The 25,567-nt window shown below is 39.3% G+C and overlaps 1 protein-coding gene across 2 annotated transcripts in view; it reads right to left on the bottom strand.

Annotated features, from left to right (window-relative positions):
• The window catches only part of LOC126417079 (annexin B10), a 103,481-nt gene that overhangs the window by 34,434 nt on the left and 43,480 nt on the right, over positions 1 to 25,567 (bottom strand). For both annotated transcript variants that reach the window (XM_050084984.1, XM_050084976.1), the window contains exons 2-3: positions 9,550 to 9,643; positions 8,466 to 8,642 (exon numbers count right to left, since the gene is read on the bottom strand). In XM_050084984.1, coding sequence (XP_049940941.1) covers positions 8,466 to 8,642; positions 9,550 to 9,564 — 192 coding nt within the window. In that variant the 5' untranslated portion in view covers positions 9,565 to 9,643. The remainder of the gene's footprint in view (positions 1 to 8,465; positions 8,643 to 9,549; positions 9,644 to 25,567) is intronic.

Raw genomic sequence — 25,567 nt, 5'->3', positions numbered from 1 at the left:
TTTAAAATTCTCCCATCTCCCTTACTGTCCACCTGTTTCTCCCATGTATTTTGTTTAGTGATCACAGTTATAACCCGTGAGATACTATCGATAGTTGAAATTCTTTCATCGAGATATCTCAAACTTTTATTGCAAGTAATTGATACTATTCTCTATTACTGTTGATGTCAGCAATCGAAACAGACAAATATTAGTGCCAAATGTTTCGATTTGTGTTAACTTCTTAGTTTTTCCGTAATACCTACTGAGAAGTAGGTGTGTATACAGTATTTTCATTAGGTTTTTAAGTGAATAGGTTTTCATAATGTGCTCTCGCCATAAAAATGAAGATGTGAAAACTCTACGAAACAAGAAGATGAAGTACTTGTGCGTTTACTTGAAGATATGGAACAATATTCATGGTTAAAGCCCATGGCCAAGAATGTAAATTAAGCTTCCTGTGTGCTATGTAAGCGTGACGTCAACATCGCTCATGGTGGTAAAGCTGGCTGCAGCTAACATTCTTCTATAGAACTACACAATTGGAATGAAAGAGACAACGGTGAATTCAAATTTAAATATTTTGGCAACACCACCAAGGACATGAAAAACGTCGCATGTGAGCTAGCAACAATTTTTCATACAGTAAAGCATAATATCAGCTACAGAAGTATGGACTGTGCAAATAAATTATCTAAGGACATTTTTCCATGACTAATTTGGCCAATGTCACCCTGTGATCGAACTAAGGCAGAAGCAATTGTGAAAAACGTTTTGGCACCAAGAAGTATTCAAAGCTTCAATGGTGTCTTAAAAAATTCAGCAAAACCACTTAACTTTTTTATACTGCAACTGATGCTTCGAAACAAAAACAGCGAGATGTTTCCTATTGTTTTACGATATTTTGATACTGAAAACAGATTAAAAAATAGACTTCTGGACTTCATTGAACAGGCTAATGAGACAGCTAATGCTGTTCACAGTCTGATCAATTCTTCATTGAGTTTACATGATTTAGATGTAAAGAACATGACTGCATACTGTATTGATAACGCAAATGTTAATTAAGGGAAGCACAGTTCTGTATTTAAACTGCTTCGAGAGAACAACAAGCATTTGGTGAAAGCAAATTGCTCAAATCACTTTCTACATAATGCCACAAAACATGTTTGTGATGCTTTAGATGTAGATATTGATATGCTTGTTATGAAAATATATGGCCATTTCTCTGTATCTGCAAAGAGGAAAGAGTTGCCAACATTCAATTTTTCATGTTTCTACCCATTGGCTTTTGTTAACATCTGCTGTGGACAGACTAATCCAGAATTGGTTTCCAATTAAGAGTTATTTCAAGAGTGTGGATTACTGTCCAAAAATATTAAATTTTTTTGTGAAGAAGATCCAGAAAAGGAATGTGTTATGAAGTCATATCTAAATTTAATTTCAAACAGGTGCTTTACTTGTTCAGTCTGGAAAAATCCTTGAAACTTCAAATTTCTGCATCATGGAGTGCTATGAAGTGATGAAAGACGTGTGTCGTAAGATTCAGCAAAGGATTAAACAGTTTTTTTGGTACTACCACTGAACAATTATTGAACAGTTTAAGTCCATCATAGAAAAATGTGTCAGGTGATTTTATTAACTTCTATCATTGCTTAAATAATTACATAACAAAAAATTTTGATGTCCAAATACAAATCCAGTTCACTGTCTTTTACCACTAAAGTTGGAAACTAACTTTCTTTCAGAGTGTTAAAAGCCACAGTTAAAGAATTTTCTCTATTTCGCAAATGAAGATGCTCTGTGTGAGGAGTTTTCTACTGTAAAAAGTGCTGTCAGTATGGTGAAAACAGGAACAGAAAGTTGGGTAAATTTTTTTTAAAAGATTTAAAATTCAAAAAAATTGATGTCCCAAACCTTAGTAAAATCATAGGCTTTGTATTAAGCATTCCAGGATCAAATGCTCACACAAAAAATAAATAAATAAATAAATAAATTGCAAAGTTTCTCTAATGAACAATAAATAAATAAATAAATAAATAAATTGCAAAGTTTCTCTAATGAACAGTAAGTGGACAGGTCAAAGAAACAGCTGCGGCTTAGAACTTATTAAGCCAGAGCTTTTGATTGAAATTAATTTTGACTATAATAGCAAAGACTTTTTAAATTTGCTCTGGAAGAAAACTGCAGATTTGTGCTACTTCTGTAAATAAGTATTTGGATCATTCCACGTGAAGTGTCTTAGGGCTCCCAGCTCTAACATCTTCCATTTTGATGAAATTTATACAGGATGAACCTGAGGGCCCTACATGAACTTATGCAAAGTTTCAGGCTCACCTGTAACTTGGTTGAGGTGCTAGAGCCATTTAAAGCCGTGAACAAATTGTCAAGTTTGCCATTCCACTGTTCCTAACGTAAAAGAGCTACACTCTTGCTTCTAGGTAGAGTGGTACAAGTTTGTATGCCCTACACACAAATGTTGCTAGTACAGTCCAGAAAGCAATGTATTTGGCATAATCTCAGTTTAAAGTGGGCAACAAATCATGTCTTGAGAAATTTGCCCCACAGTTTAACGAGGCATTAGTAGTGGAGAAAGTGCACTCTGGACCTCATCTTTTGCTGAACTACTGTCTGGATGTTTAGTAGATCACAAATTTTGGCCTGGTTTGTGTGTTTAATTACTGTGCTACCATCCAGTAAATTTGCTAAAAGACATGACTATCAAAAAATGCCTGTGTTCGAAGTCATGTAACTCAAAATGGACACCTACCACATTACATTCATTAACACCATTCAACAGAGCACATTCATTCTAAAAGAAAAACTTATTTTCATTTTGGTGTATCTTTGGATAAGGTGTAAAAATGTCGCCTAAAATTTGGAATTTTGTTGATTATGTCTTCATTGTTTAAGTATTAATTTTGCTGTTTATTTGGTGATTTTAAACCTGTTTGTGACAGGTCCATTGCTAAATTTAACCATTTAACTGTACTAGAGACTGCTACATAACTTTTGGGAAGTTTAATGCTCATTTTATTTCTTTTCTTTATTTAGGACTCTACAATTTGATTTTAGTGTCTGAAGCATATCAAGTTGTTGCTAAAATGGAAGAACAAGATCAAGTTAATGTATGCAGTTTCTGGAAATACTGATTCCCCATGCCATTTAACAACACACTGCCTTAAAAGGAATGAAAGTTGAAAAGCAACTTTCCTTAGAAGAACAAGAATTGCTAACTAGATGGAGTGGTTTACACTCTACTGAAAATACTCAACTATGCTTCCATCATAAAGCTTTACTCCCAAGATGATTTGAATTTTTCCGAAGATCATGCTGCAATCCATTTGGCAAAAAAAAAACCACATTACACGAAAAAGCTTGCGCTCAATTAACATAGAAATAGCTGACCTACTAAAAAGGATAACCATGTCTGATATTAAACCAGGCCAAAAAATGTGTCCTTCATGTAGAAAAGGATTTGATACACTGAAATATTCACAAATGGACGTTACATATCAGTCAGATGAAGATGAGACTAATGTTGGTCACAATTTGTATACAAGCTTAACATCTTTTGGAGTACCATTAAAATTTCAACAAAATGGTGCAAGGGATGCAAAAGGATACGCAAAGTGCAAAATACATCAAGTTGAAGGTGCAATTAAGAAAATTGCAGAAGTTGGAGGACTTTATCCCAGTGAATTGGAGCAACCATCTACAAGCAAGCAATGCTTGATTTGTTCAGATTACATTGAGCCGATCCAAGAACTGAAAGAAAAATTACATATATCAAACAATAATGAGAAAATTCAAATTTTGACCTTAGCTCCCCAAAGCTGGTCTATCAAAAAGACCATGGAACAATTTTTGTTTCAGAAAGAATGGTTAAGGAAGGCTAGAAAGTTAAAAGCTGAACAGGGAATATTGGCACAGCTCAAAGGTAAATGTGGCGAAAAGCTGAGGTGTGAAGGCGAGAGTCATAGAACAGTTTTATGACGAGTTTAGTCTGATTTGTCCAGGAAAAATAAGGACCATAATACTGTTCGGATAGATGGAGAAAAGGTTAACAAACAAATACTTATTAGTGAGTACTTACTAGTGAGCAACTTTAAAGAAATTTTTGTTGCCTAACACAATAAAAATGGACCAGAAATAGGATTTTCCAAATTTTGTGAATTAAGGCCAAAGTGGTGTGTGACTAGGCACAGCTGGTTCACATTCAGTTTGTGTCTGCACAATATATCAAAATGTGAAACTAATGTTGGCACATAGCCCAATAAAAGAACATTACAAAATTTTACTGAGCAAAATAGTCGAATTTGGAAACAAAAGATTGCATGCTTCATCACTGTGAAGTACGTCCAAGAACAGAAGCTCTAAATGAATCTTTGGAAAGCACTTTGCAGATATTGATCCTGAGGATACAATTCAGTTCAAACAATGTACTCAAACTGATAGAGTTGTTGTGGTCATGAGTCCCGAGACTCGTTTGATGCAGCTCTCCATGCTACTCTACCGTGTGCAAGCTTCTCCATCTCCCAGTACCTACTGCAGCATACATCCTTCTGAATCTGCTTAGTGTATTCATCTCTTGGTCTCCCTCTACGATTTTTACCCTCCACACTGCCCTCCAATACTATATTGGTGATCCCTCGATGTCTCAGAACATGTCCTACCAACCTATCCCTTCTTCTAGTCAAGTTGCGCCACAAGCTCCTCTTCTCCCCAATTCTATTCAGTACCTCCTCATTAGTTATGTGATCTACCCATCTAATCTTCAGCATTCTTCTGTAGCATCACGTTTCAAAAACTTCTCTTCTCGTCCAAACTATTTATCATCCACATTTCACTTCCATACATGGCTACACTCCATACAAATACTTTCAGAAACTACTTCCTGACATTTAAATCAATACTCGATGTTAACAAATTTCTCTTCTTCAGAAACACTTTCCTTGCCATTGCCAGTCTACATTTTATATCCTCTACTTCAACCATCATCAGTTATTTTGCTCCCCAAATAGCGAAACTCTTACTACTTTAAGTGTCTCATTTCCCAATCTAATTCCCTCAGCATCACCCGACTTCGACTACATTCCATTATCCTCGTTTTGCTTTTGTTGATGTTCATCTTACATCCTCCTTTCAAGACACTGTCCATTCCATTCAACTGCTCTTCCAAGTCCTTTGCTGTCTCTTGCCAGCATTACAATGTCATCGGCGAACCTCAAAGTTTTTATTTCTTCTACATGGATTTTAATACCTACTCCGAACTCTTCTTTTGTTTCCTTTATTGCTCAATATACAGATTGAATAACATCAAGGATAGGCTACAACCCTGTCTCACTCCTTTCCCAACCGCTGCTTCCCTTCCATGTCCCTCGACCCTTATAACTGCCATCTGCTTTCTGTACAAATTGTAAACAGCCTTTCACTCCCTGTATTTTAGCCCTGCCACCTTTAGAATTTGAAAGAGTATTCCAGTCAACATTGTCAAAAGCTTTCTCTAAGTCTACAAATGCTAGAAACGTAGGTTTGCCTTTCCTTAATCTTTCTTCTAAGATAAGTCATAGGGTCAGTATTGCCTCACGTGTTCCAACATTTCTACGGAATCGAAACTGATCTTCCCCGAGGTCAGCTTATATCAGTTTTTGCATTCGTCTGTAAAGAATTCGTGTCAGTATTTTGCAGCTGTGACTTATTAAACTGATAGTTCGGTAATTTTTACATCTGTCAACACCTGCTTTCTTTGGGATTGGAATTATTATATTCTTCTTGAAATCTGAGGGTATTTTGCCTGTCTCTTACATTTTGCTCACCAGATGGTAGAGTTTTGTCAGGACTGGCTCTCCTAAGGCTGTCAGTAGTTCTAATGGAATGTTGTCTACTCCAGGGGCTTGTTTCGACTCGGGTCTTTCAGTGCTCTGTCAAACTCTTTATGCAGTATCTTATCTCCCATTTCATCTACATCTACATCCTCTTCCATTTCCATAATATTGTCCTCAAGTACGTCACCCTTGTATAGACCCTCTATATACTCCTTCCACCTTTCTGCTTTCCCTTCTTTGGTTAGAACTGGGTATCTATCTAAGCTCTTTATATTCATGCAAGTGGTTTGCTTTTCTCCAAAGGTCTCTAATTTTCCAGTAAGCAGTATCTATTTTACCCCTAGTGAGATAAGCCTCTACATCCTTACATTTGTCCTCTAGCCATTCCTGCTTAGCCATTTTGTACATCCTGTCGATCTCATTTTTGAGACGTTCGTATTCCTTTTTGCCTGCTTCATTTACTGCATTTTTATATTTTCTCCTTCCATCAATTAAATTCAATATTTCTTCTGTTACCCAAGGGTTTCTACTAGTCCTCGTCTTTTTACGTATTTGATCCTCTAATCTAATCTAATCTGCCTTCACTATTTTATACCTCAAAGCTACCCATTCTTCTTCTACTGTATTTCTTTCCCCCATTCCTGTCAATTGTTCCCTTATGCTCTCCCTGAAACTCAGTACAACCTCTGGTTCTTTCAGTTTATCCAGGTCCCATCTCCTTAAATTCCCACCTGATAGAGATACACTTGAAACCAGAGAAATGACAGTTGAATTCCCTGAACTATTAGTTACAAAACTGTTGGCCCTTTCTACACACCACTACATTGCAAAGCATCAGAGCAAGCATTTGCAGTTCACTAAAAGAGGTCTCAAACCAGGATAATTGATTATAGTAACGGATTTCACAGAGAATTACTCCTTTACTGTCCAAGACAGTGCAGGGATTCCATTGGGAAAATAGTCAAGCTAGAATACATCCATTTGTCATTTACTGCAAAGATAATGAAGACTTAAAGAACATCAGCTACTACATAATCAGTGATTGCCTCTGACATAACAGTTGCAGCGCATGTGTTTTTAACATACTCTATCAAATCCCTTAAGTGCATTTTTAAAGAAATTAAGCATATTCATTACTTTAGTGATGGTTGTGGAGCACAGTACAAAAATTTAAGAGCTTCCAAAATCTTTGCCGTCATCAAAAAAGTTTTGTCATTACTGCAGTATTGTTCATGGGTTACTTTCCCAAAACACTTGCTCATGGTAGGAGAGTAACTTAGTCTTAAGTGGTGGTAATTCAGTAGCTTTGCGTAAGTAAATCAAGCTATGGAGCATATGGTCACACACACTGCTAAGTTGGTGGTGTAGTCTCCCTCGCAGTGGAGCTCTAACTTATCACTCAGAGTGTGGGTGAATCAACGTCTTGCAGCCAGGCTTCTCATGAGAGGTGAATGAAGAGATTAAAAATCTGCATAAGAGGAAATGGACTGGTCAAATAGAACATCTAATGTGCTTTTTAGATACCTCAGGAATTTAAGATCCATAAAGTTGTTTGTTTCTTAACAGATTGAGTGCAAAGTGAAACAACATATCAATACTCCTAAGAGAAGCCATACTTGCAGCAAGAAAACTGCATGCATTTTTTCTAACCTCCTGGCTGGAGCAGTTGACTGTCTGTATTCCTAACCTAATGTTTTTAATTTTGTTTATCTCCTGTTAAAAACCCTAGTAGTTCCACCAATTCTTCCTGTTCTGTGATGATGTTTGCTTCATTTCCATACCTGGGACATTTCAAATTCGACCTTCCACATGGTTCTATGCAAAAAGTAACAAAATTTACTGCAATATCACCACTCCAACAAGTTACGTTGATGGCACACAAAAGACTGAAAAAGAGATGGGAATGAAGAGTCTTCCACATAGATGATATTCCTTTCTATGAGTGCAATTTTGAGAGAGTTGGGGAAGGGGAAGTTACTATATTGGTTACTATGCAATTTACTTGTTTAGATCCTCTAAACCAGTTTTGAACTACTTTACTAACAATGCCGTCATTTATTTTAAGACATCGGACATTGGCTGCAGTCACGGGGCCCTCTGCAGGACTGCATTGCTGCTACAGAGGAAAGCAGCAAGTAGCACTACTTTTAGGGAAAAGAAAGACCACTGTAAACACATCTTCAACAAACCAGGTGTTAGGACTGATTGTGGCAAATGTGTGTTCAATGGCCTCATTCATGTGAAGCGGTAACCACAACACACAACAAGACATTGAATTCACTATAACACCTGAAATCAAGACAGTCTAGATGGCCAAAATATCAACTGACCAAGACACTAGTTGCCATCCAAACTGTGCCAATGGAAATGATTAGTGTACTATCAAATCATTTTCATTTCATATCAACAGTAGTTTAAAGCAAAAAATGTTAGTGACAACATCCACTTTATAAACTCTGTACAGCACGTTGACAACCAACTATATATATATATATATATATATATATATATATATATATATATATATATATATATATATAATGTTTTAATTTGAATACCATTATGTCCATTCTATTATTGTATTCCTGCCGTCTGTCACGTAGTGAGAGTAGTTTAGTGAAAGTAATGGCATTACTAAACTGATTACTATTGCCTCACCCTGCCATATTCCTCTGTGAAGAACTTTGCAATCTGCTGTCGCTGGTCATTCGAGCGCTGTGTGAGAATGTCTATGATCGCCTGCTCGTCTGTGCCCAGACCCTTCATAGCAGCCCTCAGTGTTGCTCCATCTTCTGCTGCGTTGAAGTCTGCCGCTGGTGTCACCGTTGGTTCCGGCTAACACACCGAAGAAACAGATGTTGATAAACAGGTCTATTGCAATTTATGATTACAATTCCTAACGTAACACGTAAGAATTTAATTACACTTCATATTTGCCGCGTCAAAAAGAGCAGTCCGCAAAGAAATCTTTCTTCCGCCAAAATTGGCAATTAATTGTTAACGCAAGTACTAGCTCTGAGACGGCAATGAACCTTATTCTATAAATCATTTTACGACTTCGCTCTGCAAATTGAAGCGATACATTTGAATACTAAACATCACAAGAAATTATTTTGGAAAATGATACGATAAAATTTTTAAATACAAAAATCAAGCTTAGTAACTGTAACAAGCAGATCAATAATTTCATCAGATTCATCGATTCTCATTGGTAACCATGTATCACCAAACTTCCCACCCCTTTTAAATAACCTTGCTTCCCACGATCAACGATTTTTGCAACAGCTGAACAACGGAATTACCACCACCACCACCACCTACAATTTTTATATCTTTTACTCCAACCGCAGCTCACTGCGCCCTGTTACGGCATGTACAAAACATTTTACTTATTGCGACGCGGTTCGCATAAAGGATAAATGGATATTTAGTAATTACCTGGCTCCCATAACAATTTTACTGTAGGTTTCACGCGGGCAGTACCAACACAATTCGTAATATTTTTGACACAGTAAAAGAAATCCTACATTCGCAATCTTATTTGCAGACTTAATGCTGTTTAACGTATTGGGCAAAGTTTGGTTCTCTATCGCCAAAATTCTAATAAAGCTTTAAAAGGAATTTGTGCGAACTTATATACGAAATCCGAAAACACAAGTAAATAGCTTCCCATGCTACACCGATAAATGTGCTATGTATTATGCTATTTGATGTAGTACCCTATTTTAGCACAAAAACTTACCACGTAGTCACCCATTATTGCTCGCAGTCAAGTCCTTCACGCTCCACACACCACTTCTCCGTCGGAACGACTGAAAGGCGAAAGCTCCAGTGACCTGCAACACAAGTGAAACCAACCGAGCTGACTAACATAACTTCAAGGCCGCATTGCTTTGCTCTGACGCGACTGTTTGACGTTCTTATAACAGAAGGAACTTCCCCGTTGTCAACATTTTTCACTGCCGCCGATCGGCTTATTGCAAGCCATCGCTCCCCACTATCCAGAAAAAAACGCAGTTCACAACCTATCACAGTCAACCTAGACAATGCTTTGTGGAATAATTTACTGTTTTAATTGATACGCATATGGTGGAAGCAGCGGCGCATATTGAAAGCTCTTCTCCAGTTGCTTCGATCTGACTAAATCAGCTTTAGCTATTGATTTTAACACACAAATCATACGATTCAGTCAGCTGCGTTTCCACACGTGAGAATCTCGAGGTATTAAAAACAATTCTAGGACTTTCTTCAATACTGACATTTCCGCGAAGGTTCAAATAAGTTGTGTATGAAGCCGATATCTGACAGTGATATGGCGCAATGCATAAGGAAGGCGCTGCACACATTCAAGATGAGCAGATTGCAGTTCTATTCTGCCATACAGAATTCTTCGTTCAGCAGGTTTCAAAAAATCGAATGCCGTGGTCGTTCCTCTGAATGGATCGCTAACCTCGTCTGTTTTTGTTCGTAACTAAACTGTTACACAATTCAAATTATATTATTTAAAAAACAAAGTACTCATAAACGACTTCACATTTTAGGATGTCGTTGGATTGGAACAGTGCTTGGTCTTTATATTTTTTATGAAAAAGCACACGTGGTCTAAAAGCCATCGAACTGAACTTTCATTCGGCGCCTAAGCTTTTGCCAGGGTCATAGACATAAAATAGAAATAACTATAGTATTGTTGCCTCAATCCCTGAACTACTGGGAATCTCTTAAATACTTTCATGATTGATAGATCGCTACCTTCGCTTTAGAATGAATCAAGTATTTCGGGAGTAATGTATGTGGAAAGACGAAATATGAAAACAGAGCTTACCGTTTTATCCTTGGGGTACAGCAGTACATGGAAGTCAAATATGGAACTGGAAGAAGGGTAAGAGGTTGCTACTGTATAAGCGGATCAGTTTAATAATTTGCAAAATGTATTACGTGGCGAAACGACGAAGCATTACACAGACACGAATATTAACGCGGATTTACACGCTCGTTTTAATTGGTATTGTGTTCAAAATTCAGCAGAGATCCGTACTCAGAGTATATTCAATATGTGGCAACGGCTGCATTTCTAGCTACTACCCGTACAACCGTAATATTAAAGGCTGTATCTTCTTTTATCGCCATGATAGCATCTGTGTGAATAATGGGAAATTCTTAAAATAAGAGCGCAGTCTTTAACGTAGACAGCGGCAATATAACATTACACGGAACTTAAACTGGGAATAGTCTGGATTAATGCTTGCCATAAACTGCCTCGCTGTGCTGTAAAATTACGAGGACGACTGCAGGCTTTGCACGTCGTTTGACAAAACGTTAAGGCGGAGAAAAAATAGAATCGTTGGCATCTGTTCCTCAGTCAGTGATGTTACATGAGCGATGTACTACATGTGAATTTAGTAAATTCACTGTGATGTTCACTTTTCTTTCGTACTAAAAGATGTGGTTATAGGTCTTGAGCGCAGAAACTGTTTGGAGAACAGACGGTCCTGGTTAAACATTCACAGGTTATTAGGCGAGCAACTGTCTCCGTTAATTAAGCGTTTGGACAAGTTTTCTCCTCCAGGTAAAAAAAAAAATGTCCGAGGAGTGTCAGAAAATCAGACTAGACTAGTCTAGCAATATGCAGGAGTTCCAGCGACGGGTTTACAGTTACTATACACGATACGCAAACTGCTCAAGCCTCCTCAAGGTTCTGCGCCAGAAGAAATTTACGCAATGTGTTACTTCAATTTTCCAAGTTTTTCAAGAGACTTAATGTAAACTTAGAAATTCGGCCATGAAGTAACCGTGTTAAACAGCTCCGTGTCAAAAATTGAATTTTTCTATCATATTTTGTATTTGTTAAATGAAAGATTCCTTTGAGCAGCATAATTTGTTGCTTTCGAGGTCAATTAAATAATTTTCGAATTTTTATCTTGTGCCTGCGGACGTTATCGGTCTCCTTCGAAATGGCTTCATTTGTTGGAATAAAAGTATTATACTGGGACGAACAGATATCTACATTGAATTGTGAAGTGGAACGACCGTATAGGCCTACCAACAAATGGCAGGCTACGATTCGTTGGTAGTATGTTGCGAAACTGCAGTTTTTCCTCGAAAGTGATGGTATTCAAACCATTTGTACTCCCACACCAATACTGCAAAAGTCTGAGGGACCCATATGAAGTCAGATTAGCAGAGTACAGTGAACGTGTATGAGGACAGAGAGAATAGTCGCAGGCTGGTTTGACTCCTTGACTGGCGATCGGCAGACGCTTTAAGATAGGCATCGTACATCTCAGGACCACCTACTAGGAAAGTTGCAAGAGCCGTTTTTTAGGATAGAAAATATTTTTTAGCTCCATGTACTTAACGTTTAGAGATAAGCGATGTTCGCGAGATGGGGAATCAGGCTTACAACAGATCGCACAGTAGTCAACAAGCATTCATTCTTCCCAAGCTGTATCCGTAAACATATGCCACGTAATTTAATGACTTGCTGAGTGTAGATGAAGATACTATCTCATCTAGATCTTTTCGTTATACTTAGACTCTCTAACCAACTTTTTTTTTTACATTTGATCTAGATTACTGTGCAAACAGTTTTCTTTTAACTACAACCAGTAAAAAACAATACTGGCGCCGGAAGTTATGTAATTTTCGTGCATTTAGACTTTGTATGTGACTGTACTTAACGGCAATCTAAACCTCACAAATAATTACACAGGGCTTAAGTTCATAGTGGAACGCTACGTTTAGGTTTCTGCCGCTCGCCAGGTCGATTGAGCGACTATGTCGAGACCTTGCAGCTATTGACCGGTTATTCGCAGGTTGCTACAGCGCTTTACTTCCGTGAGCATTTTAGCAAAATTACTCTAGTCTGATTTGATCTTTTATGGGTCTCGAGAAATACCTCCCAATTGCTTTGCGATAAATATCACCTATTTAAAAATTTAAACGCTGTTTTAGATTTCTGTGCTATGAATATTAGAAAAATGGTAATTACAAGGTATATACATTCATCTACAACCTTATCTGTATGCTTCGTCAATCCCGCTTATGTATCATTCATAATGATTTTAGTGGATACTTAGTGTAATGATCCTATTATGATAGCATCACTCTACTTTTACAATTCCAAGTAGTATGTAACGACGATAATAGGAAAATCAGTCAACTATAGCGTTAATCAACTTAATCTACATACATCATATTTAAGGACTTTGTATACTTTAAGATGACACTAGTGAATCAAAACTTATCTTCAGAAAATTATTTTAAGATTCGAAATCAAATATTTTGTCTGGTTATAATACAAGGGTTGAATAAAAAAAATGGTAACACCACGAGAATGCATGATTGAACACAAATACAGATACTAGCCAAGCCTGTAGGTTGTGCTGTTTTATTTGACCGAGAACGGCACCTGTGCAATGTCGTCAATACGTTGCAAGTATCAGTCATGATCAAAACAGTGTTCTGTGTAGTTGTGGGAGCATTGTGTTGAATCTATATGGATTCGAACGTGGGCAAACTGTTGGTGCTCGAATGGTGGCCGGTTTCGTAACCAAGGGAGCCGAAGTGTTTCGTGTTTCAAGCGGCAAAGTATCGAAAATTTATATCCCAAATAGGGACAGCGGAAAAACGTCTTCGGGCAAAGTCACAAAGTGGATGTAAGTGTGCGTCGAGTAATCGTGTCGGGTGGTCACTGAAGAGGACTGCGACGAAAAATATGAGGACGAACGCCACTGACTGCACCGAAAGACTAAGTGAACGTCATAAGCTGAGAATTGGAAGGCGAGCTGGAATCCCACGGCCACTCATCAGTGACACAAATGCCTGTTACAGGAAAAATGTGCGGAAGCCATAAAAGTCTTGACTGAAGCAACGGAAGAGTCATTTGGTCGGTCTTGTTGCGCACTGTTGCCAAGCTCTGGCCGAGTTTACGAACTAAGAACGAAACGTGGCAAGGGTTCTATGATTTGGCAAACCATATCGTTGCGATCCATGGACACCCACCACTGCCACTGCGTGTTCTCATTACTGCCAAGGATTACGCGACTGTTTTGGGTGATCAGGTCCATCCCATGGTACAATATTTGTTCCCCAATGGTGATGCAGTGTGCCAAGACAGGCGCCTGCTCAAGCTCTTATCGTACAAGGCTGACTTCAGTATTATTTTGGTCCACTTAGGAGAAAATTGTGAGAGATCGCTATCTACTTCCATCATTACATGACCTACCATTGTGTTGCAGGGAGAATGGTTTAAGACTCTCTGAAACCATACAGAAGCCGTATTTATCCATTTCGAGACGACTGGAAGTTGTTTTGAATGTCTAGAGTTTCCTACACCGCATTATGCACATAGTGATATGATTTTGGTGTTTCCAGCCCCTGTACCTTTAACCTTATCGATATATTTTCACTGATTTCGAAAGAAATATCTAAAATAATGAACCTATAAACCTCATCTTACAGTATTTTCTTATGATGCACGACTGTCGTAAAATCTCTCACTGGAGTCTGCACGCTTAAAGTTCTTTTTAGGAAAGACCTTAGATGCGTTCACTAACTGGCTTCTCACTTTTCCTTCACAAACTCTTGACGCTAATTCTCGTTTTCAGTCCACTAGGAACCACAAGCATCCATGGCAATCTAAATATAGGTGAGCAGCTGGCGGTTTTGCATGGCAGACCGACGAGAGAAATGAATGATCGTATGGCACCGGCCGGGAGACCCCGCCAGAGGTAATTGGGAGGCTATATTTCAAACCACTTCAGCGAGTTGCGCGTGGAACACTGTTCCCGATCGGAGAAAGCTGCAAACTTGGCAGAGAATCGAACCCGAGAGCACTGGGTACAGACTAGAGGAAGCTACGCTATTAACGAGCTGCGGAACTCTCGAGAAGATACGTCTGAATTTAACACTGCGAGCGAAATGTAAATTACGTTACGTAACTTCAGTCTTAAGTAACGAGTCCCATTGTCATCTGCGCAGGTCTTACGTCCATTACGCGCGCAAACAAAGTTGACACTCGGCGCGGTGGCTGATGGGAGCGACCGTAAAGTCATTTCCCATTTTCAGTTGCCACAGAGTGTCAACTTTGTTTGCGCGAGTAGTGCATGGGATTATGCTAGATAATAGAATAGGCAACTGCAGGCCAGATTGTCTGTGGAGGAAGACAATACCTCACAACTTTAACAATGTTGCAACTAAATTCTTCGTTTTGGTGCCATGAAGTCCGTAGTTGCTGGATAATTACATGAAGTATTTCAAATACTTCTACGTAACTACTGAATGTGCGTTTTTATTTTACCTTATACATTTCATTTTATTCATTTAAAACGTCAACGGTTCTAGATCGAGAAATAGTTCCTGCCAATACATTTTTGGGTAGTCTTAGGCAAGTCAGATATGACAACCTATTAGAGAATGAATGATCGTCAAAGTCAGGCTGCAGTATTTCTGTAAAGATATCTGAACAGTCCGAGTCTTTGGCGAAAAATCATGAGAAGATCAAGGACACCATAATCAGTAAGTCGTGGTAACTGCAGAGTTGCAAATACTATAAGAAGCTTCTCTTTCTGCGACCTCTTTATTTTCTACTTTCGTTACATATCTAAGTGGATGTGCTAATCCAAAAAAGAAATATCTATACCTATTTTTCAAATATAAAGGAGGTATCACTATTATGCCGGACTGCAATGTATATTTAGACTCGAGGACGTCACGACAAAACTATTCCACCTGGTATACTAGAGATACGAGACAGGTGAAAGACTAAGACGACGTAGTAATTCTTATTTCAAGTAAGGCAGTTGGTGACGGATGAACATATTTCCGAACTATCAGTTTAATAAGTTGTACTTCCAAATTACTGACACGAATTATTTACAGAAGAATTTAAATGCAGGAATTCAGTTGCAACTGAAGGCTGAATTTCTTAATTTCTGAACAATTCGCCTTTGCTGAAGCGCTGCACTATGTTAGAGATTTAAAGATCAGTGTGTTTATGATAAATTAGGAACACGGGAGGCAATAGTGATCCTATGGCTTATTTTGCAAGATAGGTCACAGAAAGGCACACCTACATTTATAGCATTTGCAGATTAAGGAAAAAACCACTTGACAATGTTAACTGAAATATACTCTTTGAAATCTTTAAGATAGCAGGGATAGGATATAGGTAGCACAATGTCTTCTGTAGCTTGTACAGAAACCAGAATATGGTAATAAGATGCGAAGGATGCGAAAAGGAAGGAGTTGTGAAGGGAGTGAGTCAGGGTTGAACCCTTTCTCTCATGTTACTCAACCAAAAAGTTGAATAAGCAGTGCAGTAAAGAGAAGGAAGTAGTAAAGGAAATTCAAGTTTAGGGAGGAGAAACGAAAACGGTTTGCCGATGAAGTTCTAATTCTGTCACAGACAGCGTAGAACTCTAATATCATTTTAACGGAAAGGATATTGTCTTGATAAGATTAAGATCAATGAGACGTTAAACAAGGGAATGGAATGTTGTCTAATTAATTCAGGTAATGCTAAGGAAGTGAGCAGTAGTAAATGAGTTACTTTCTGGGCAGCAAAATAGCGGAGGGTGGCTGGAGTAGAAATGTCATCAGATGATCAAAACGAATTACAAAATGATGAAGACGAGATATCTGTATGCTGCAACAACGGGGAATTGACTCAAAGTGTAAAAGTCATCCACGTGAGCACTAAAAAGAATCTGCTAAATTTCAATTACACGACAAATCAGAAAACTCTAAAGGCTTTAAACTGAAGTAAATACTTAGGGATTACAATTACGAATAACTTAAATTGGAACGACCACATATATCGTTTTGTGGAGAAAGCAAACCAAAGACATTTATTGGCAGAATACTTAAATATAACAGCCCTATTAAAGAGACGCTAACACTATGCTTGTCCGCCATCTTCTGGATTATTGCTGGGCGATGTGGGATCCGCCTCAGACAGGATTGATGGGGAACATCGAAAAAGTTCAAAGGGCAGCTCGTTTTGTGTGTAAGTAGGCTGTTTAGGTTTTTGTTGGTAACGCTACGTAGCGCTCTGTATGAAAATCACTGACTATGCTGTGTGAAGGCTGTGGTTGGTTTGAATTGTTGGAGTATATGCTATTGTAGTGTTGGGCAGTTGGCTGTTAACAGCGCGTAGCGTTGCGCAGTTGGAGGTGAGCCGCCAGCAGTGGTGGATGTGGAAAGAGAAATAGAGTTTTGAGAGCGGATGATCTGGACGTGTGTCTATCAGAGACAGTAAATTTGTAAGACTATGTCATGAACTATATATATATATATATATATATATATATATATATATATATATATATTGACTTTTGAACACTTAAGGTAAATACATTGTTCTCTATCAAATCTTTCATTTGGTAACTATGCCTGTCAGTAGCTAGTGGCTTCAGTAGTTTGAATCTTTTATTTAGCTGGCAGTAGTGGCGCTCGCTGTATTGCAGTAGTTTGAGTAACTAAGATTTTTGTGAGGTAAGTGATTCATGAAAGGTATAGGTTATTGTTACTCAGGGCCATTTTTTTGTAGTGATTATTGAAAGTCAGATTGCGTTGCCCTGAAAGTACTGTGTGTCAGCTTAAGCACAGTCATGTATAATTTTTCTAAGGGGATGTGTTTCACGCGTTATCGCGAAATTTGGGAGAGCGCGCTGTGGATATGACACCCGAATGGGGGTGGCAGTCATTAACACAAGGCGTTGTTCGTTGCAAGACGTTCTCATGAAATATCAGTTACCAACTTTCTCCTTAATGCGTGAAAATATTTCGTTAGCGCCCATCTACACAGGGAAAATTAATCATCACAATAAAATAAGAGAAATCAGAGCTCGCACGGGAAGATTTAAGTTTTCATTTTTCCTGCGTGCTTTCGACAGTGCAACGGTAGAGAATTACATTGGTTCGATAAACCATCTGCCAGGCATTTAATTGTGAAATGTAGAGTAATTATGTAGATGTAGATATGAAATGTAAATTGGCAATAGCACAAAGAGCTTTTCAGAAAGAGAAATCTGTTAACACTGAATATAAATTTAAATGTTAGGAAGTCTTTTCTGGGGATACATGTCTATAGTGTACTTTCGTACAGAAGACATACGTGGACGAGACGCAGCTCGGCCAAGAAGAATAGACGCTTTTGAAATGTAGTGCTGCAGAAGGATGCTGAAAACCAGATACGCATATCAGGTAAGTACCGAGGTACTGAATAGAATTGGGAGAATTTGTGGCACCAGCTGACTGGAAGAAGGGATCGGTTGGCAGGGTTGTGAAACGTCAAGTGATCACCTGTGTGTGTGTGTGTGTGTGTGTGTGTGTGTGTGTGTGTGTGTGTGTGTGTGTGTGTGTGTGTGTGTGTGGGGGGGGGGGGGTAAAAATCTTAGAATAAGAGCCTTGCACATGATAGAGTAGCATGGAGACCTGCGTCACCAGTTTTCAGACTCGAGGCCACAAGAGCACAATCTCTTTTTCGATGTCTTCGTAATGTATTATTTTAGTCCTATAGTAATTTACTTCCGGCCTATTGTATTGATGTCTTGCATCATTGTGATTAGTTTATCTGAAATAGAGGCGAACAGATGCAAACTTTTCAGACAAAGTTAGCGATGTGTATAGAACTTATTTCTATAAGTGATTTAACACACCACTTGTTAGCAGCAGAACCAGTATTGCTTGCAGATGATGGTAGCGTTTGTTGACATGTGTTACGAGTGAGTTTGCTCTACTGCTTCGCCGCGATTGGCCTGGAGGAGAGATGGGCACACCCCTTGGCGCCGAGCTGTCGCCTCGTCTGGCTCCAAAACAGATCAATGCGCGCCTCCTGGGCGACAGCGTCCTTGTGGTGCCAGGAAGCTTTACTAGGCGGCCGTCCGCTTTCGATTCCGATTCCTATCCCTCAAATTTACAGTCAAGCAGCCTCTTCACCAATCTACACTTCGTATACAACCAGTTCCAAAAAACACGAATCCGTGCAAACTCTTCTCGCAGGTTAAACGTTCCTGAAATCTGATGAAAGATGGAGAACCATCGAATGATCACAAACTAAGATTCGTACATCGTTATCCTGTTGAAGGCTAACTTAACAGGTGGCCGAAACGCTCTTTCACGACACACGGCCTCACCACGTAAAGTTTACTCGCCATATACTACCATCACAGCCAACAACGCTGTTATGTTACAGGCCTATAACTCAATCCGCCTTGTTGGGTAAAGCGAGTACTGACACGTTCTGCAGCACAAGGGTGTTCGGATTTTCAAAATAATTCATACTACAAACCTCTACATTCTTTGTAGTCTTTTCTCTAACCATTGTTCCCTAACGTACAACTGTATTATGGTCGGTGTTCAGCATCTGCAGAACTACGGCACCCCCCCCCCCTCCCCAAACAAATTTGGGGTTATATAACCAGAGTTTTCACTAATTAGCAGTCCATTGGGGGCAAGGTATAAGAATCATAATGCATATAAGTACGAGAAAAGTGGTGATTGGGGTAGAAAATGGCTCTTCACCCTCCCACTCTACTGAAATATGAGGTACTGACTTTCAGTTTTATGGACTAAGAAATGGCTGACTGCTCCGAGTCTTAAGTTTAGCTTGTTCTGTAATTACGTGGCCCAGCACGATGGCAAATATTGTAACTTTCTATTTTATATCTTAAGTATCAATCTAATTTTTTCCGAGGTTTTACAGTGCTAATCGCTTTGCATATTTCTTACTACTTCTCGAATTCTCCCAATCGCCATCCTTTAATACTCTTCTGCAATGCATCATCTGTTCCTTTTTACCTATTTTTGAGATGTCCACGGTCTTTTTCCATCTCTGTACTTTTGGCCAACACCTTTGCACAATTCTCATTGTCTTCCCATTAATTATTTTTGTTCTTATCTTTCGTCAATTTATTTCGTGTCTGTGCGATTTTCTATTTCTTTGCAATCTTCATTTCGTGATATTTCACACGAATAAGTAACTGTTGCCGTCTACGACCATTTTGGTAATATAAAAAACAATTTTCTTATCATTTACTCCGAAAATCTTTATTACCTTCTACGTGTACAAGCTAATCTACCTACAAAAAAAATTGTGTACGTGACCAATAGTAACAGAAGCTTTTGAAATGTATTAGGCTACAGAAAATATTTAGCTCGGATAAATGATTTACTGAACTGAATTATGGAGCAAAGAAATGTATGGACCAACTTGGCTAAAAGAGAAGGGATAGGTTGACAGGATGTCCTTAGACATCAAGGGACAGCTAGACTGGTAATGGAGGGGAGGGAAGTGAAGTGATAAAAATTCTAGTGCAAAGACAAGGCTGGATTACAGGGCGAAGGCAAAAGTGAACGCAGGGCGCAGCAGGTACGCATAGACATATTGTTGCACATGTTTAAGTAGATGTGGTTTGATGTCTTCGGACTGAAGACGAAAAACAATTCTCCAAGCTATTACAAGTTCACGATTTTAGTCAGTTTTAGTTCAGCGGGTGCAGAATTTTTCAACAAAAATAAAGGATCAGTCGCCAGCTGCGCAAGAACTGTATTTGGTTCATTTTACTGGTTACAACAGATTAACCTTATCTTCGAAAGTTAAATAGGCTCATTGGTAAGCCAACGTCAAAATAATAATCAGACTGTAATCTCCTACAAAGTATTGGCAAAAGAATATATAAAGCAAGAACGTTAAAAACAAACGTACATAGATTGAACAGCAGAAGTAAAACAGTTTTATCACAACAGATGTAAAATAGTTAAGCTTGCGAGTCGAAACATACGTTTGCTACAAAACCAATAAAACATCGCAAAATATGATATGTGCGATGAAAGTCAACCACCACACCAATGACATGAAGGGCATTGAACGATGTCTGGTTTATTGAATATGTAGCGAAGTATGTTGTGGCTCTTAAGCTTAATTACTTTATTTCTGTTTGAACAAACCTGTTTTACTTCTGCTGTTCGATCTGTTCTGTTTTTAACACTCTTGCTTTATATAAGAATTTTTTTTGCCAATCGTTTGTAGGACACTGCAGTTTGATTCCTATTTTGGCGTTGGTTTAACAATGATTTGAGCCTATTTCACTTCTGAAGATGATAGTTTAAACTGTGGAAACCGGTAAAGTGAACAAAGTAAAGGTTTTCTTGTGCAGCTGACGACAGATTTTTGTTGCTGTAATAATTCCTGTGTCTTGAGTAAAATTTTGTTCTTGGTGAGTCTGTAAATGCCTCGACTCAGTTGTATAAACATTGCTAATATTAAAAAGCCTCTCGCCCCTCTCCCCGATAAATCAGGCGAAATAGCTTACGTGTATCTTGTACGGTTGATTTTAAAAACTGACTCGAGGCAAGATTTTTCCGAGTACATCATCTCTATTTCCTCAATATCGAGGGCCACACATTTGTACAGTGTAGGGAACAACCTCCATCCACTTATAGGCTGGCAGCACACACTATTAGTACCACTATAAAGGATTTGTAAAGGTACCGCTGACGTGTGTTCTGGAAAGTGCAACATTCAGAAAGAACAGGCGCAAAGATAAGATTTTTAATTAATTTCCCCATAAAGAGCATAATTTTTTGAAGGAAATGTTACAGTATTAATTCTAGCATGGAAAAAGGAAAGCTACTATCAATCAACAATGATAAAACATTTTCGTCCATGAAATCCAGTGTCGTTGACAAACGGCGCCAAGGTTGATGTCACATTCCTTTACTTCCGGAAGGCATTCAAACGCAGTTCCACACTGTCATTCCGTGAATAAAATCTGCTCTTACAGAATATCGGCCCACTTTTGAGACTAGATTTATGACTTAATACCATACAAAACTGAACACATTCGTAAGTAAAGAAATCCTTAAATGTAAAATACTTTCGAGAGTACCCAAGGAGTGTTATATGACATTTACGAATCATTGTACCTAAAAAATAATCAAGCAGATAACGTATGAAACTCTTTTAGGCTGTTTGTGGAAGATGTCAATTGGAAACTTGACGAGCCATGAGACTCAAAACGCGGGTAGACCTGCAGGGAACTACGCCGAACGTCAATGAATAAAGTACAGGGTAAAATAAGCAGACATACCCACTACTGTTCGACTGCACAATGGCAGTAAATAATTGGACACAGCAATAATCTTAAAATATCTGGGGGTAACCGTACGGGGCGACCTAAAGCTTAATGACCACAAAGAAAATCGTAGGGAACGAAAATTCACTGGAAGAATTCGAAGGTAGTGTAGGTCATTCACAAATGAAATTTCTTACCCTCCGACTTCAATAAGCATTTAGTAATTCCAATTCTAAAGAAAGCAGATGCCGATATGTGTAAATATCACCTAACTAAGTCATTGTTGCAAAATACTAACACGAATTATTTACAGAAGAATGGAAAACTGATAGAAGTCTAACTTGGCAAAGAGTTTGGATTCCAGGGAAATGTAGAAGCACGCATGGCAATACTGACCCTGCAACTTTCTTTAGAAAATAGGTTAAGGAAAGGCAAACCCACGTTTATTGTATTTGTAGACTTACAGAAAGTTTTTAACAGTTGACCGGAATACTCCATTTTAAATTCTGACTGTAACAGGGTTAAATACAGGGAGGGAAAGGCTATTTACGACTAGTACAGAGATTAGAGGGCAGTTATAAGAAGGGCATGAAAGCGATGGTCGAGGTGGGGTGAGACAGGGTTTTACTCTATCCACCAATTTAATATTGGAGCGAAATGTGGGTGGGGGCATTTTAGATGGAGACTAAGAAATGAATTCAGTAAGATTCAAAAGGGTGTAAGTTATCTAAGTTATTCGGAGATGAAGAGGCTTGCACAGGATACAGTAGCATGGAGAGCGGCATCAAACCAGTCTTCGGACTGAAGACCACAACAACAGCAGCCTCTTTCGACCGATTCTTAAGTACTGCTTGTCGGTTTGAGACCATTGCGAGGTAGGATTAATAGAAGAGGCAGGAGAAATCCAAGGAAGACCGATGCGTTTCGTCATGGGTTCATTTAGCAAATACGCGAGCAGTACGGAGACTCATCGAATTCTAGATCAGACGCTACAAGTGATAATTACAGATATACTGTTACAATTCTGAGAGCCTACATATCGAGAACAGTCAACACTATCTGATCATAAGTAATGCGAGACTGACCACTACACGTCACGAGAGGCGAATCCCCTAGTGTAAAACCAGGCAGGGAGCATTGTATTGTCAGTACAGAAGCAGCAACAGTGGAGTGGGTGGGTCAGGAAACCTCAGTGACTTCCAATGTCGACTTATTGGACGTCACCTGAATAACAAATCCATCAGGGACATTTCAACCCTTTTAATACTGCCAGAGTTGACTGCTGCTGATTTGACTGTGCAGTAGAAACGAGAAGGAACAGCTGCAGCTGATACGAGACCATGTAGACGTGTAGTGACTGACAAAGACCGTCGAGCACCGCAGAAGCTGGTTCTAAGAAATATCAGGAAATCAGCGGGGAAGGAATCATTGAGTTCCAAATTGCTATCTACAGTACAGCTAGCGCAATGACTGTGCGTAGGAAGTCAAATTAATATACAATGGTCGATCAGTTGCTCATAAGCCACGCATTTCTGGCGTCACTGCTAGGCGAGGCGGTGTAAATACCGACACCAGTGGGCAGTGAGTGGAAGCTAGTTATCTGGCGTGATGAATTACGCTATGCTCCATTGCCATCTGTTTGAGGGTTGTGTGTATGGCTAATGCCTACGGACGTTATCACCTATCAGGTGTAGTACCAACAGTGAAATACAGAGGTGGTGGGATTACGGTATGGTCCCCTCACTCCGCCTAAACCAACGCTAAGGAACAGTTCGGAAACTGGTTGATTGTAGCAACGTGACATTGCTTCCAGTCGTAAAGCAGCCCCTTTGAGCCAATTGTTTATGGACAATAACATTCCTGACATTTACTGGCCTGATTAGAGTCCCGACCTGAACCCAACGGAACATCTGAGTTGAGTTAGAATGTCGGCTTCTGCCTAAACCCTAGCTTTCGGAATCACTACTTTTCCTGGTTTCGGCTCTTAACGAAGAATGGACTGCCATTCCTCCAGATATTAAGATACCTCATTTGCAAGTGACCCCAGCAGCATTCAAGCCGTCAAAGGCAAACGATGGAGACATTCCATATTAATGTGTCCACTAATAAGTGTCCACATACCTTTGATCAGCTAGAGTATTACTTCATCCTACATAGACGGAGCGGAACTACGACGGGAAAAATCAGGCACATTTCATCTGACACGTGGACTTACCTACGTCGTCCTACCCACACCCCCCACATTCGCAAATTTAACAGGAATGCAGGGAAATATGTTACCAGAGGTACCCTCGCCACTCACTGTAAGACGAAGCGGAGTGTAGATGTAGATGATTAAAATCATTTGAATGTCTTAAAAATGTTTGTCAGCGTTCTTCAACTGCTAAAGGTGACATGGCACTGAACTGAGAAAGACCTAATACGAAAGTCTTAACTTGGTCCTGTAGACGGGGCCAAGATCCACAAACTTCCTGTTAAAACACTGCCCGAGCAGGATGCTGTCTACTACATTCAGCTCAGCATCACTAAGACAGCATGGGTATTATTTCTCTGCACAAAGCTTCATATGGATGTCTCTAAGGAATCTGTTTCAGTCAGTGAAGCTCTATAACCTTCAAGAACTGCAGCAAATATGTTCAACGATACGGCAGTGTGCCACAATGGAGGGGGCATCGTTGAGCTTTGTGAGGACTCATTGTACGACAAGCAATTTGCTCTAAGAGACTTAAATGGGGATTCTGGTGACGCAAGCGCCTTAGCTGCTGGTCCGAAAGCGGTTCAGGCTCCTGTCTGAAGTCAACGCAGTGTCAAACCAAAAGCAAAAGACCGCACTCAAGTCATTCATAAATTTAACAATACAAGGGAACTGAACATCTGGACTAGGAAATTGTCGTGGTCTTGGCGGCCAGTTCTTTGTGTTCTGCGGGACCTGATTTTATCGGTATAGGTAGAGAAGGAAGCTTAGGGTTTGAAGTTCGGTCGAAGACAAGATCAGTGGAGACTAAGCACAGGCTGTGATAGGTCCAGGATGAGAGCTATTCGCCTTAACCGATTTTGAGAAATCATGGGAATCTAGTTAACAGCCAGACGGATTTGATCATAGTTACTTTCAAAGGCCACCTTCGTTGGCGGTTGAGAATCAGCCCATTATTTTACCCATAGACTATACTGAAGCCATCGTAGGAATAATCTGGCGGACAGGTCGCAAGGTGAGTTCCTGAGTGGGTGAAGTACGCACTTTTCCTGAAACCTGGGCTGGCGTTAGTCTGGTCGTCGTAGCATACGTACCACTTAAGCTATGTTTCTTCTCCTTTGCAGAAGAAATGATCATTGGCTGAAAGGAAAGTTTCTACGTAGGCCATACTATTTGATGTGTGTTTTCTGGTGCAGTACTATGTAATGGGATTCCAGGTGAGTGCCAGTTATTGGTGACAGCCAACTGCACTGTCCTGCTGAACTTCAACATTATAAATCTCTCTTTCTCACAACAAAATTTATTAGTCATTCAGAGGTTTCACTTGGACAACAAATATAACAAATCGCATGCGAGGTACTAATTAGATTCAGTCACCATGCTCTAAATACATGTTGTTCTTGTCTTCAGTCCCGAGACTGGTTTGATGTAGCTCTCCATGCTACTCTATCCTGTGCAAGCTTCATCTCCCAGTACCAACTGCGGCCTAC

Source organism: Schistocerca serialis, chromosome 1 (genome assembly GCF_023864345.2).
Source record: "Schistocerca serialis cubense isolate TAMUIC-IGC-003099 chromosome 1, iqSchSeri2.2, whole genome shotgun sequence".
Taxonomy (NCBI): Eukaryota; Metazoa; Arthropoda; class Insecta; order Orthoptera; family Acrididae; genus Schistocerca; species Schistocerca serialis.
Note: the sequence above shows the minus strand (reverse complement) of the source record. Positions and strands in the feature narration are given on the sequence as shown.